Source organism: Lupinus angustifolius, chromosome LG05 (assembly GCF_001865875.1).
Source record: "Lupinus angustifolius cultivar Tanjil chromosome LG05, LupAngTanjil_v1.0, whole genome shotgun sequence".
Lineage (NCBI taxonomy): Eukaryota > Viridiplantae > Streptophyta > Magnoliopsida > Fabales > Fabaceae > Lupinus > Lupinus angustifolius.
Window position 1 is genome coordinate 23085615 of NC_032013.1, and position 14264 is coordinate 23099878.

Below are 14264 nucleotides of genomic sequence, written 5' to 3' on the forward strand. Positions count from 1 at the left end.
AACTTCAAATGTTCATAACTAGGGGTGTAAAAATTCGGTTCGGTTCGGCTTTTGGTGCATTTTAGTGACCGAACCGATTACAAACATATGGTTCGGTTCTACTCAATTAACCGCAAATTTAACTATAAGAACCGAACCGAACCGCTCTTGAAAGGTTCGGTTCCACGGTTTTTCCATTTACTTTTTTATAAAAAAATCTTGCATCAAAAATTCAAAAAGTATTACAAGAGATATTGTTTATCTATAAAAGGATAAACATTACTACTATTATTATAAAAATTTATGAATTATATATAACTATACAATTCATGATTAGTAACATATATATCAATTAGTAAAATATATGATAGTTACATTTATAACCTTATATTTCATAATTAGTAACACATATAACAATACATGTATAACAATATATGATATATGTTAGTTTCAAACTCAATATCACATAAGTTGGAAAATATGTTCCAAATCATAAGACATTAGGAAACAAGTAACTAATAACATATATAATATTAACTTAATAACAATTTAGTAATATATATAATCCTACAAATTTAAGCTAGAAAATTAGTTGAAGAATTTAAACAATAATAAAACATTATTCCCTAATCGTATATATTTCTTTAATATGCGGTTCGGTTCGGTTCCAACGGTTCCTAAATTTCTAAAACCATAAACGAACCAAACATAAACGATTCCTTAAAAAAATAACCGAACCGAACCGCGAAACTGAAACGAACCACATTTTGTGGTTTGGTTCGGTTCCATCAGTTTCGCGGTTTAAACCAGAACCGCTTACACCCCTATTCATAACTTCACATTTCTCTTTCCCTCTATTAATATCTTCCTCACCATCCCAACATAAATAAACAAATACTTCTTAAATATATATCCACCATTATTAACCTTATTATTATTTTTTATTATTATTCATGGCGGGTCTACATAGACCCTCTTCAAATTCTTCATCTTCATATTCTCGTATTATACTCCTTTTAACTATCCTCCCCATCACCCTCGCTTCTTTTGCTTTTATCCTCCAATGGTGTGGTGGGGTTACTGATGACTCCATCACCCGCGGGTCACTCGATCATTCTCTATTCCCTGGCATATCTCTTTCTCCTTCGAAACAATCTCATTCTAATTGTTCTTCACCACTCTTTCCTCAATCTCAGTCACTTTCTTTCCCTTTTATTCATCACTCCAAATTTGATCACTCTTCTAATCTCAAACCTAAGGTATGTGTTACTAACGTTACGACGCTGTTTTTGTGTATTATGATTTGGGAAATTTGAAAAATGATGATGTTTGGTTGATTCTATTACGACCCTTTTTTAGTTTTCAGTTTTTGATTCATTGGGTGTTTTCAAGTTTCTGCCTTTTGTCGTGGTTTTGATTTTTTTTATATGATTTGGACTATTGTTGTTTATCTGCATGAGTGCGTGTATTGTTAAACCTTTGGGTTGATTTCATATTTGAACTCATATTTGTGAATTTTTATAAAAAAAAACATGTTTTTGTTTGTTTGTTTGTTTGTTTCATGAATCATGTAAGTGAATTGGGATTGTACCCTGTCTCATTTTACTATTATATATTATATGTTTTTTTCTTTATATTTGTTGTGTTTTGAATTTTGAAATACTTTACCATTGAAAAGTATGTGAGGTGGTTGTTTGATCCATGTAGCCGACTTTGACTTGTGGGGAAAGACTTGTTGTCGTTGTAGTTGTTGTTGAAATTTGAAATGCATCTTGATTACTTTGCCAGGTATGTATTACAACAAGTACTGCAGGTGGTTTGGAGCAGATTCTGCCATGGATCTTCTATCACAAGGTTATTGGAGTTTCAACTTTCCTTCTTTTTGTTGAAGGGAAGGCTGCCTCCGCCGATGTGTCTAGAGTTTTAGAAAGCATTCCGGTAAGTCAAAGCGATCTTCGTTATATTTAAAAAAGGGGTGCACGAGCTCCCACCTGGTGAGGTTTGAGCCCTGACATCTTGCTCTCGAGGTAGCATAACCTTATCATTGCGCCAAGGCTCACACTCTCGTTCTGATTAGTTATCAAACCCTTTTTATTATTTTCACCTAAGTTTTGATCATCCTTTTTAACGCGTATTTTTCAGGGGGTAAAAGTTATATACAGAACAAGAGAATTAGAGGAACAGCAAGCTAAAAGGTATGTGTGTTCTTCACTTTATTAATAGGCCTTTTCCTTTATCAAGACGAGTCGACTATTTACAGTTGTAAATGTACAATCACAGTAATTGAGACTAACTTATAGTCCATGAATAGTGCCCTCTGATTTGAATGGAAATTTTTATTTGACAATATGATACAAACCTATTTGTCTATTTTCTTAAATATACCTGAGTGCTAGCTGTTTCTATGGATTTAAAGTTTGACTGCATTGTAGATCCGGCTTGGTTTACTGTTTTTTCTCGTGTGTGATTTGTTCCTTCCTATAGATTATCCAATAAATAACCATGTTAGCTATATATATTGTTGCCATGATTCTTACATTTTTTTCGGTACAACAGTGCAGTAGATTATTGAACGTCAGCAGATATTGGTTTCACATGGATATAATCGTGTTAAATATTTTATTCATATTGAGATTCTAGATTTTAAAGTGATGTAGCAGATTTTGTGACCTCTCCATAATGTTACTCGGTATTTTGATGGGATGATGCATACACTTATTTGCCCTTTTCTGTTTTCTTTTATGTACCAGTCGTGTATGGAACGAGACTTGGTTGGAGGACTTTTTCTACAAACCATGTAACCATGAGTTGTTTGTGAAGCAATCTCTGAACATGGAAATGGGCATTGTCATGGCAAGGGTACGGATTATGATTTCTATACTTGTATTACTTTATTAAGATATCTATAATGTATATAATGTAATTTCTTTTTAAGATCTTTTACTTTTTTGTTCTTGCAATATTTATATACTCAGGATTCCGGAGCGGATTGGATCATCCATTTGGACACTGATGAACTCATTCATCCAGAAGGAAGTCAAGATTACTCTTTAAGACAGTTGCTGTCTGATGTACCTGGAGATGTAGATATGGTTATCTTTCCAAACTACGTGAGTCGAGGATTTTTACACAGATCCTGAAGTTAACATCATTTTGCATAGTTAGTTGATCAAACTGTATTCTTCTTGCCTCTTTAATATTTTATTAACTTAACGCTGAAATGTTATTTGTTTCAGGAGAGTACTGTTGAGCGAGACGATATTAAGGAGCCTTTCAGTGAGGTATATGCCTAAATAGCTTTGGAAAAGTTAATTCAATTGATGTCGTTTAAGATAACTTAGAAATTAGTTTATGTCTGCAACTTCTTGTTTTTGTGGGTCCTGTTGGCGTCAGCACTCAGCGGTTCATTGTCTTTGTTCTATCACATTTTTGTCCGGAAAACAAATTATTCAATGAAAATGAATTACTAACATTTGTTTAAAATCTTTCTCTTCAAGAAATGAGGGTGCATAGGCAATTTATACCTGAAATTTTTCTGTATGTTTTTAAATATAAACCTTTGGATTATTGTATTGAGTGCAGAAATTAGAACTTTTGGTTAACTAGGATGTATTGTTTAATAATTACACTTCCATCATTACAAGAGCTTTTTAATGATATCTATTGAAGAGAGATGAAGCAGAAGCTAACTCTATAAAATTATGTGACTCAGAATCAAACAGCTTATCAGAATAAAATTTTATACAGATCTTCATTATGCTGATATGAACATAAACCAATTCACTTTACAATTTTGGAAAAAAAATGGAAATGTATTGGTTGCAATATCTATGTTGATGTTGTTTTTCTCCTTCTTGTTCAAAAGAGACAAATATATGCTGGGGTAAAAGCCATTGTTTCAAATCTAGATTTATACCATGTTTTATAAACTAAGTATGCTTGTGGATATTTTTTAACTTGTAATGTTTTCATAGGTTTCAATGTTCAAGAAGAACTACGACCACATTCCAAAGGAAGTATATTATAGATATTACGATGAAGCAACTCGTAGCAATCCAAATTATTTTCTTACTTATGGAAATGGGAAATCAGCTGCTAGGATTCAGGACGATCTCCGTCCAAATGGTGCTCATAGATGGCACAACTATATGAAGGAACCTAAGTATGTTGATTATGCATGTCACCAATTCATGACCACACATATGATAATATGCACTCATATGCATGTATTTTTGTAACACTAGTCTATAGTTATGAGAGAGATTACTACATGTGCATTTATACAACAATAACTAAGCCTTAGTTCCACTAGGTGAGATTGAACGATGCCATAATGCTCTATAATTTATCACGGCTATTGCCATTGACAATGCATTGATCTCTAAATCTCCCCTAATCGTTTTACCTATAGTTTTTCTTGGCCTTCCCTCGCCTCTAGAAATTGGATCTGCTCTCCTTACTGAGTCTTCTAACAGTCTCCTCCACATATATAAAAACCACCTACGGCACAATTCTATCATCTTTTCTACAAAAGGAGCTATCATAACTTTCGCCATAATGCATTCATTCCTAATACTATCTTGTCTAATGTGTTCACTTATCAAACACAACATTCTCATTTATGCTACATTGAGTTTATTCTCTCATTGACATTTTACCACCCAACGACCAATCCCATATAACATTGCCGCTCTTGCTGTTTTGCGTTAAAATTTCCTCTTAAGCTTTAGTGACACCTTTTATCACATATGAAACCCGAAACACTGTCATTTCATCCACCCCACTTGAATCCTATGGTTTACATCTCCCTCAATTTCTCCATCATGTCATATGATTGTTCCAAGATACTTAAATCTAGTGACTTGTGGTATGGTATGATCTCCAATTTTTACCTCTACGACAGGGTTTGTCCGCCTCTCCATTTATATCGAAGTCTAATAATATGCCATCAGGGATTTATGGGTATGAATATCATGGTATGATATCATAAAGTTGCCTTATTCTTGTTTTAAGTTTAGTGTAATCACTTCTATCGTATTGACTGGTCTTTCCAATCTTCAGGCAATTCCTGTTATCCTGACCAGGCCTCCATTATTTCCCATGTGTTGAGTTTTTTCTGGTTTGGTCATTTTTGACATACTTAGTAGCTGACTAGCCGTGTTAATTTACCTGCAATTTTGCCAATCATTTGAATGAAATGTTTAAAGCAAAAATGTTAATAGGGAAGAATGATTGTTTCTGTCCGTAGTTTACACTGATCCGTATCCCAAATCTTTTAACAGCGAGGTCACGTTGGAAGAAGCTGCTGTTCTGCACTTTACATACACCAAATTTTCTGATTTGACTTCAAGACGTGATCGGTGTGGCTGCAAGCCTACAAAAGAAGATGTTAAAAGATGCTTCATGTTGGACTTTGACAGATCTGTGAGTTATAGTTATCTTTTACATGCTCTTGCTTCTACTTCTCAGTAATCAGTATTACTAGTTTCATCTAAAGTTTTAGGGCCACAAGTAAATAAATTATCTGTGAATACATTCATATTTCATAATTATATTCCTGAGATTCTTATATCTCTCAGGGAATCATCATTTTGTTGCTTGTTTAGGTCTTGCACTTTGGTGTCCTGGTAAAACCAGAACAGAAGTGCATGGTTATATGACATTCCCTCGGAATGTTCTTTCATTTCTTGAATTCGTATTTAACTGTTTTCTTGTTTATTAGTTATTCTGAAACACCCTTTTTTATTTTCTTGGTGGCTAGCCTAATGTTAGTGGCGTTCTCGCATTAAATTTATTTTTTATCTTTACTTTATAGCATGTTGGGCTCTGATATTGTGCTTGTTTCCTTTTAAGGAATAGGTGAAATTTTTGGATTGTATCCTTGTTTATGTATTTATTTAATCTGATAACTTATTCTACATCTTTGTAGGCTTTCATAATTGCTTCAACTGCGACTGAGGAAGAAATGCGTCAATGGTAAGTTCATGAATAAAAACCAATAATTTTTCTTTTTACGGAAACTGCTTAACCTCTTTCTGTTTTCGGTGTGTGAAGCACGCTGTTGAAGAATATAGTAATGGACAGTGTTTGCACCATACAGCGACTATGACTGCCATATGAAATTCTTCACATTCTTTCATGAGTGAAGTTCTTATCGTGTGCTGCATGGGGAATGAATCGTAAATCCCCACGTAGGTCCATTTTTTTCCTGTGAATGATTCATGTGATTAACAAAAAATTGTTGGATTAACTAGACAGTACTTTTCACTGAAACGATAATCTGTTTTATTAGTTACTAGATTTGATGTTTAGAAAATGCTACACAAAGCAGTTTATCACTTTCGTGGTTCAAACTTCAGTGGCTGTACTGATTAAAATGGTTATTTTATCTGATTATTATTTTTTATTTTCTTTTATAGTTTTTAACATGAGAGTCTCAGAGTCGCACTCGTCTTTTAGTTTACCAATGCATATTCAGTTTGGCTTCAAATCCTACTTTGTTTTCCTTCTTAAATCGACTCTTCCTTTTCATTTAGGTACCGTGAGCACGTCGTGTGGACTGACAAAAAACTAAACTTGAAACTTTTGAGAAGGGGTATGTTGACCCGCATTTACGCTCCCATGGTAATTTGACATTTCCTGGAATTTGCTATCCGGCTTTTCTCCATTTAACTTATATAGTTATCATCTGCATAGTCAAGACTAGAGATAAAAAAGTTTAAGTTCACCCCCAATTTTTTTTTAATCTTTGCAGGTTATTATTCAAAACTTGAGGGAATCTGGTGTTTTTAGTTCTGTGATTGCAAAAGCTGCCGAAACAACATTATCGAAAGACAATTTTTTGAACTCCGTTGAGAGTAGCAATTCAACTAGTAATTCCAGCTCAAGATTGGTTTCTTCTAGAAAATTTGATGCTGGTGGTTTATCCGAAGCAACTGCAAGAAGAGTCTTGGAAGTTATAGATAGCTCACTCCCATCCGCAATCCCACCATTATCTCCGCCGAGCCCGGATCACTCTGACCTCATTACATCTTTAGCTTGCAACTAACTCCTTGCACTCCAACACTTGAATTGTGGGGAAAATACTAAACATGATAATGATAGAAGCACCTCGGCTGTCACGATCAGCATTCCAGTTTCTTGGATACATGGAGGTTTTCCGGTCGTTACCCAAGCGCTGTGTAAATTTCATGTTTAGATTTTAGGCTTAGTCTAGGAAATTACACAAGAGCAGATTTTGCTGCATGTTCATGATTTTCCCCCATTAAATCTTCTGAGACTTTTGGTTTTGGTTGTAGTGGGAATTAGTGGCCTATTGTATTTTTTTATACACATTCATAGTGAACCAGTTTATGTGCTTATTTTAGATTGTTACTTTGTTGGGCTATTTGTTTATAACATTAAACACTGAATAACAAAACATTCATTCATTTCTTTATTCTGTGTTAAATAGAGATAGATAAATCAAATAGGGATAAATGTGCAATTTCTCTCATACTATTTGTAAAATATAGAAGCTTTGGTAATATTAAACTGAGGCTATTATATAGCCAATTACATAAATTAGAAAGAATGACCATGACCTACCATTTATAAATTGCATTAGTTGGTGAAAATTAAATTAAAATCTATTTTAAAATGTGAATCATTGATATTTTTTGGTGTAGGAATCCTAACCTGTCTTTGATTTCTTTAGTACTATCATGAGTATCTCTTCACTCTTTTGGGTAAGGAATTAATTTATTTCGGAGTCGTGACTGCCTCTCCCAACAAATGTCGTTCACTGGAATCAAATCTTTGACCTTTTGGTTATCCTGAGGATCTAATAGAGCTTTATACCACTAGACTAACATATTGTTGGTTCTCACGTATTAGATTGAGTGAGGAAAGATGAATTTTTTATTTCTAATATTATTTAATTTTAAAACCAATAACAATTTGGACCTTTAATTTTTTTATACCACTTATCAACAGATCTACCCAATACTAAACCTTCAGTATCAGAGAGGATCTCAACCCCTATTTGACAGGTCAATGGTCCAACATTGCTCATAGGCAACTAGATTCATTAAAAATTGTCAATAAAAAATGTACAACATTGTACATTTACTAAGAGCATCCATGCTCCTTCCTTGACAGGGGACATGATAACTTCGCCTTGATTAAATAGCAGGGAAATAAATAATTTGTAATCACAATATATAGATTAATTAAAAAAAAGTTAATGAGACAATGTGTTGTAGTGAAGAAAATATAGAGTTTAATTTCTGAAGTAAACAAATGCTTGTCAGTCTCAGAAGATTTAACCTCAGCAAGGCTTCTCCAAAACGTCATTGTGATCACATGAAATGATGAAATATTGAAAATTACATAAACAAAAGGAGCATCAAAATGACACAAGTACCAACATTTTATATACAAGACTACTTCAAAAGTAAACTAGAACATTTATTTAAGCATTACGCGTAGTTTAAGTAATACATGCTTGATTCCTCATAAGTAAGATTTTAGGTTCGAGTCTTGTGGATGAAAAAATATCCGTTAGGAGAGTTAACCCCACATACCTATAAATATTCTCGGTATGGATAAGATTGTTTCCAATGCAAAGATATCTATAGAAAACAACATTTATATGTATAAACATTAATCTCTCATTACAGTAGGGGTGATTCTTTCAACTACAAACAATATTAGACCATAAAGCTCTCCTATAAAATGCTGTCTTGTCTTCTATACATCTTATATTATATATTACATGTTCCCAAGGCAACAAAACTTGAAGATAAAGCAAAATTGGACCAAGTATAATACATTAAAGATGAAGATAGAAAAGTTTTGGTGAATGAAAAAAATATTAAAGAAATATTTTTAAAACTTTTGTAATGATGGAAATGATTTCTTATTTTTTATTACACTAAACATGAAAGAAGCGAATTAAAAAGTATACATTTTATCGTACAATTAAGGAGGGTTGGAGGTACAAGGAACTCTGAAAAGATGGAGAATAACAAAATAGTTCTACCATATAATATACCTACTGAGGCCTAGAAAGTTCTAGGAAAGTAGGACATTAAATGATTCAAAAAGTTGTTTAATAAGATCATGAAGTTTAAGAAAATGCTAGATGTGTGGAGAAGCATTTTAATTCCAATTTATAAGAACAAGAGCAACATATAAAATTGTGCAAATTATAGTGAAATTAAGCTCACTAGTCACTATAAAGCTATTAGAGAATATTATTGAGCAGAGATTGAGACAAGGGATGCATATAACTGAAAATCAACTTGGTTTTTTGTCGAGAAAGTATATCATGTAGGCTATATACTTGCTAGGACGATTGATGAAGAGATACAAAATGAACTAAAGAGATTTGCACTTGGTTTTCATTGACTTAGAGAATGTGTATGATAAGGTGCCTAGAGAGACATTGTGGAAAACTTTAGAGAAAAAAATGTTCCAATTATCATATTTCGAGTAATCAAGGATATGCATGATGAGATCAAAACCAATGTGATAACACAATACGTGGTCTGAGAATATTTTACTATTGACATAAGACTACGTCGAGACTCAAAAGAGAAATTAAATGAGAAGTTAGAAATATTGATACAAGCTTTAGAAGCATATGACTTTTGTATAAGACAAAATATATGGAATGAAAGTTTAGCAAGAGGCAAACAAACCTATTATTAAGATATCAATACTTTGTTAATGAACAAGTACATAATTTATGATACATCATTATGAAGTCATTCAATTTATATAGTTGATCCCACTAATAAGATTAAAGCTTCATTATTATTATTCTTATAAGAGAAGTGTGGAGAAAACTAATTTGGAGAAAAGTAACTCCAAAATAGAACATGGTTATTTTTAACCCCACTCAAATTCAACTTCGAATCATTAGGGGACCTGATAAAACTAATGAACATGCAAAACATCAATAGCCAGAAATTACACCCTACTAAGGAAAGAAATGACATTATTTCAGAATCAAAGCTCTTCCCTTATTATTGAGGAGTAAAGGACAATTTAGTCCTCCAAGATATAAAGGTCACCAAATTTAAAGTTAATCCTCCAAACGAAATGACCACAAAAAAATCCAAATAAATGTTGAAAGATTAGAATGATCGTTACATTAGTCCTTTTAGAATTTATTTGATAGCCATCTGAATATTCTAAGGACTAAAATCTACACTACATGCTGACCATTTTTTTATCTTTTAGAAACTTAAAATGGTGACCATTTTTTGGAACACCAACTCACTGTCAATTATATATTTGGAAGATGAATACAATGTAACTCTTATTAAACCTTGTGAAAGAGATCTCCAAAATATCCGAATTCCCAAATGAATATATACATATTATGTATGGTTTGTGAAAGAAGATATTGTTTGGCATTGTGGTTGTATATTTGGGCTTTGAATTCATAGTTGTGGGTTCAATCTTTTGTTTGGTCATCGAATGAACAAAACAATGCGCTTGCTGCTGGGCTATTGGTACATTTAAAATTAAATCTGAAACGTTTAAGTATATTTTCGTTCCTGAATTAGTGCAGAATTCTAAAAGTGTTTTTCCCACAAGTGATATGATTTTTTAAATAAATAGAGATACTTGAAGGCATAATCAAAATTTTTTTTTCATATATAAGAAATCATCCTTCATTTCTCTAATGCATGAGAGAAGTGGAAGAAACATAAGTTTGTAAACTATTATTGAAAGATACATTTATTATTTGTGCAAAATATATCAAGGTTTTCCAAAGTATCGTGAAGGAGATGAATTCACTATTCATCCCATTTGCATCTAATATACTTATGTTGGTGTGGGCGAATCGAACCTAAAAGTTAGTGTGGTAACACACGTTTTGGAGGGTTTTTATGTACATATCCATCAATCATTTCTTTGTTCAAATGTTGTGGTATCTTCTCATTAATGAAGATATATAACAAACCTAATGGATACTTTTGGTGGCAAGGAAATGGAACCTAATCCCTCCATCATATCCCCACCTTGTCATTACCATTTGGGTCACTTAGAACAATGGTGGCAAGTGGATGGATATGGATGAATTTGGATTTGCATCCTAATAAATAAATGAAAAAGTATCCATCAATTCATATAAATTGATTTAAATCATATTTTAAATTATCCAATTTATCCCCATCCAAATTTAATTGATGAATTTCAATCCATTTATGATTCCATTTTCAGGGATTTAGATGGATGAATATTCATTCTATTTTGATTTTTCTAATTGAATTTGAAGACATTTTTGAAGAAAATCATTATTTTAAAAACTACTATTTCAACAAAATATGTTTTAAAATCACATTTTTATGCAAATCACTTTTAGAAACCATTTTATTTTATTTTTTTTGCAAAAGTGTATTTAACTTTGTACAAAAAGTGCTTTTTTGCAATATTTTATTAGCATGTTACATTTAAGGTTTCATGTAAAAAATTTAATATTAACCACATTCACACGTCCTATAATTGATGTCAATTTAATAAAAAATTCAAAGTGAGAGTGAGAAGCACTATAAATAATAGTTGAGATAATGAATGAAAATGAAAAAACAAAGAACAACATTTTTAAACGTTTGTTTTTATATGGATATATTTATGAATATCCATTTGATATAATGGATGTATTCAAATTCATCCATTACTAAAGTTATTTATTGAATTATATCCATTTAAATTTATTAGCTCTAATGAATGAATTTGGATGAATTTAATTTTATTGGATTTAGATGAATTATAGATTGTAGGTAATTTTGTCATCTCTAAATCTCTCGGCCTCACTCAGGTCACAAAAGATGTAGGGTTTTTATTATGAGACCAACAAACAAAAACCAAAAAATAATAAATATTTTTTTAATTGACATAACATCTTTTTATTGTTTCGAGACATGATTTGTGACAACATACACTTATCCCTAAGTGCCTAGATCCAAAAGTTGATCTAGAAAAAAAGTAATATGATTTAGAAAGAAGTAAAGAGTTTACTTTTCTTCTTTCTTTTAGTAGGAGATATTAATAAGGATTTATTTCACATTTAATTTAATTCATTCAATACCAATAAATGCTTAGCAATAAAAAAATTGACTTGTATTACCTTCTTAATTCATATTAAGCTTTCTTTGTAGAGAAAAAAAGTATTTTTTATAGGGTTATTAGCAAAAAAAACCATATTTTCAATGATGATTTGTATGTCAGACTAACTGAATTTTTTATGGTTCAAGATCTCCTTTTTTTTTCTTCCTATTATAGGAAAAGAAGATCCAGTATTAACTTTTTATGTTTGTAAGATTGATGACATAAATCGTGGTCAACAAAGATGTCACTTTTTATATTAAAAATAGAAAAGATGTAAAACTGATATTCTTGTTTTTAATTGAAAATTTGATATTCATTTGTCATAACAGAAGAGGATCATGATCCCTTATTGGCAATGTTTAAAGTGAACATTTTCTGAATTAGATGCTAGGTTGTTTGGACGCTTTGGCAAGTTGCTGAATTAAAAAATGGATTGTGAACCTTATAATTATTATATTTAATAATTATTAACTTTAATATAAGTAATATACGTAAATGATAAATAATATATTGATTATATATAAATTTTTACCCTCAATCGAAAATAAGATCAATGCATAAATTTTATTATTACAAACTATTATTCACACAGTACTTCTCTAACTCTTTCCCTTTCCCATATGTTACCCTTGTGTAAGTCACCATAGATTATGCCTCCTTTATTATGAATTGTCTAATTAATTGGTGCTGCTTCTTTGCAAGAAAACCATCTACTATATCACAGATTCATAAAATATAATTTAAGGGTGAATGTTAATGCTGAGGATAATAAATTACATAAAATATAACGGATCATACTATAAAATATTAATAGATCTTTTAATAGTTAAATTTTATTGATGCAAATAGTAATACAACTTTAATTTGTGGTTCATATTTTGATGGAAATAAAGAGCTTTTCACCCTACTAGCCTCATGTAAATAATTATATATGAAAGCTTTATTTGGAACCCTTATTTCTTACCACACCTAGCTATTTGCCTCTACTAATTCAGATTAATTGGGTATTTAGCTTGTTTATTTGGAAGGAATAGCCCCCAAAATTTCTCATACTCAGGAGTCTTCTCATTCTCATCAAAAGTGGCAAACACATAAGTTTCAATGGGTTTATTAGGCCTTTTTGGAGTCCCTAGCTTCACATGCTTAACCAAGTTTGTGTTATAAGTTTTTGCATTATCAAGTGTAGTTGCTGTGCCACCAGATGAAGGCCAACCCGTCTCTGATACAACTATTCTTAGTGATTTTGCACCAATTTTCTCCAATGCAGAATAAATAGCATCCACAGAAGCATAAAAAAGGTTCGTATAACCAAGTGAACCATCTCTCACTACCACATATTTAGATTTGAAAAGAGCATAGTCAAGACTAATATCCTTAGGGTTGGCAACATAACTGAAGTAAGGGTACACATTAGCAAGTAATGGGGAATCATTATTCACTAGAAACTTTATGACACCACCAAGATATGCTTCAAGATAATCTGATCTGAATGTGCCATTTGATGGTGGGAAAGATGATCCCAAGGCACCAGATTCAATGGTAGTGGAAACTTTGATTTGTTTCCCTAGTTTAGCTTCAGAAATGGCTGTTTGAATGTTTTGCATGGCAGCCAATAAAGATTTTGCAAATGGGTCATCAGGCTTTACTTCATTTCCCACAACAATGTATCTGAATTTGACATTGGCATAGGTTTTGACATTGTCTTGGACCCACTTATTTGCATTTTCTTGGCTAGTAGATATGTTTTGTCACCTTGTCTTCCATAACATACACCTGTTTGTGCACCTGCATTCATATGGTACATAGAGTTATAAACCAAATCACATATTTCTACATTTTCATAGTATAGGAAACATAAACTTAGCATCAACTCATTACTTAACAAATTAATCAAATCATGTGTTAGTGAATTGATAGAGACATACTACAATCTCATTATTTTTTTAATGTTATTTATTAAGGATTAAAATTATATTTTTTATATGTCTAACAAGACTTATCTTGATTATATGTATCCTTGTATCCAATAAGGAATCAAGACTTACATGGTTATTTAGTAAAAATGTTTTGTTGATTGTGATGATTTTTATTAAGAGAGAAGAAATATTGTTAATCATAGTTCATCATTCTTACCTCACAAGAGAGTGAAATAACAACTCATTATTCGCTACAACATCTCA

At 31.8% G+C, this 14264-nt stretch overlaps 2 protein-coding genes across 3 annotated transcripts; one reads left to right on the top strand and one right to left on the bottom strand.

Moving 5' to 3' along the window:
• LOC109348198 (glycosyltransferase-like At2g41451) lies at positions 933 to 7358 on the top strand. Of its 2 annotated transcripts, XM_019588483.1 has the most exons (12): positions 933 to 1238; positions 1768 to 1917; positions 2122 to 2174; positions 2730 to 2838; positions 2955 to 3089; positions 3216 to 3260; positions 3954 to 4141; positions 5262 to 5403; positions 5909 to 5955; positions 6516 to 6603; positions 6734 to 7039; positions 7105 to 7358. In XM_019588483.1, the coding sequence occupies exons 1-11, from the start codon at positions 933 to 935 to the stop codon at positions 7025 to 7027; spliced, it is 1557 nt and encodes a 518-aa protein (XP_019444028.1). In that variant the 3' UTR covers positions 7028 to 7039; positions 7105 to 7358. The 2 variants fall into 2 exon arrangements, with proteins under 2 accessions (XP_019444028.1, XP_019444027.1); XM_019588482.1 differs by having other exon boundaries at positions 6734 to 7352.
• LOC109347215 (glucan endo-1,3-beta-glucosidase-like) lies at positions 13071 to 13826 on the bottom strand (the record flags this gene model as incomplete). Its single annotated transcript, XM_019586921.1, has 1 exon — positions 13071 to 13826. A coding segment is annotated over one exon (756 nt), but the record flags the coding sequence as incomplete, so codon positions are not given.

Excerpts from the sequence above, each read along its gene's own strand:
- LOC109348198 (XM_019588483.1), top strand. The coding sequence starts at position 933 with ATGGCGGGTCTACATAGACCCTCTTCAAATTCTTCATCTTCATATTCT. Across the intron at positions 2,839-2,954 it reads TGGGCATTGTCATGGCAAGG|GATTCCGGAGCGGATTGGAT; the intron begins GTACGGATTATG and ends TTATATACTCAG. Across the intron at positions 5,956-6,515 it reads GAGGAAGAAATGCGTCAATG|GTACCGTGAGCACGTCGTGT; the intron begins GTAAGTTCATGA and ends CTTTTCATTTAG.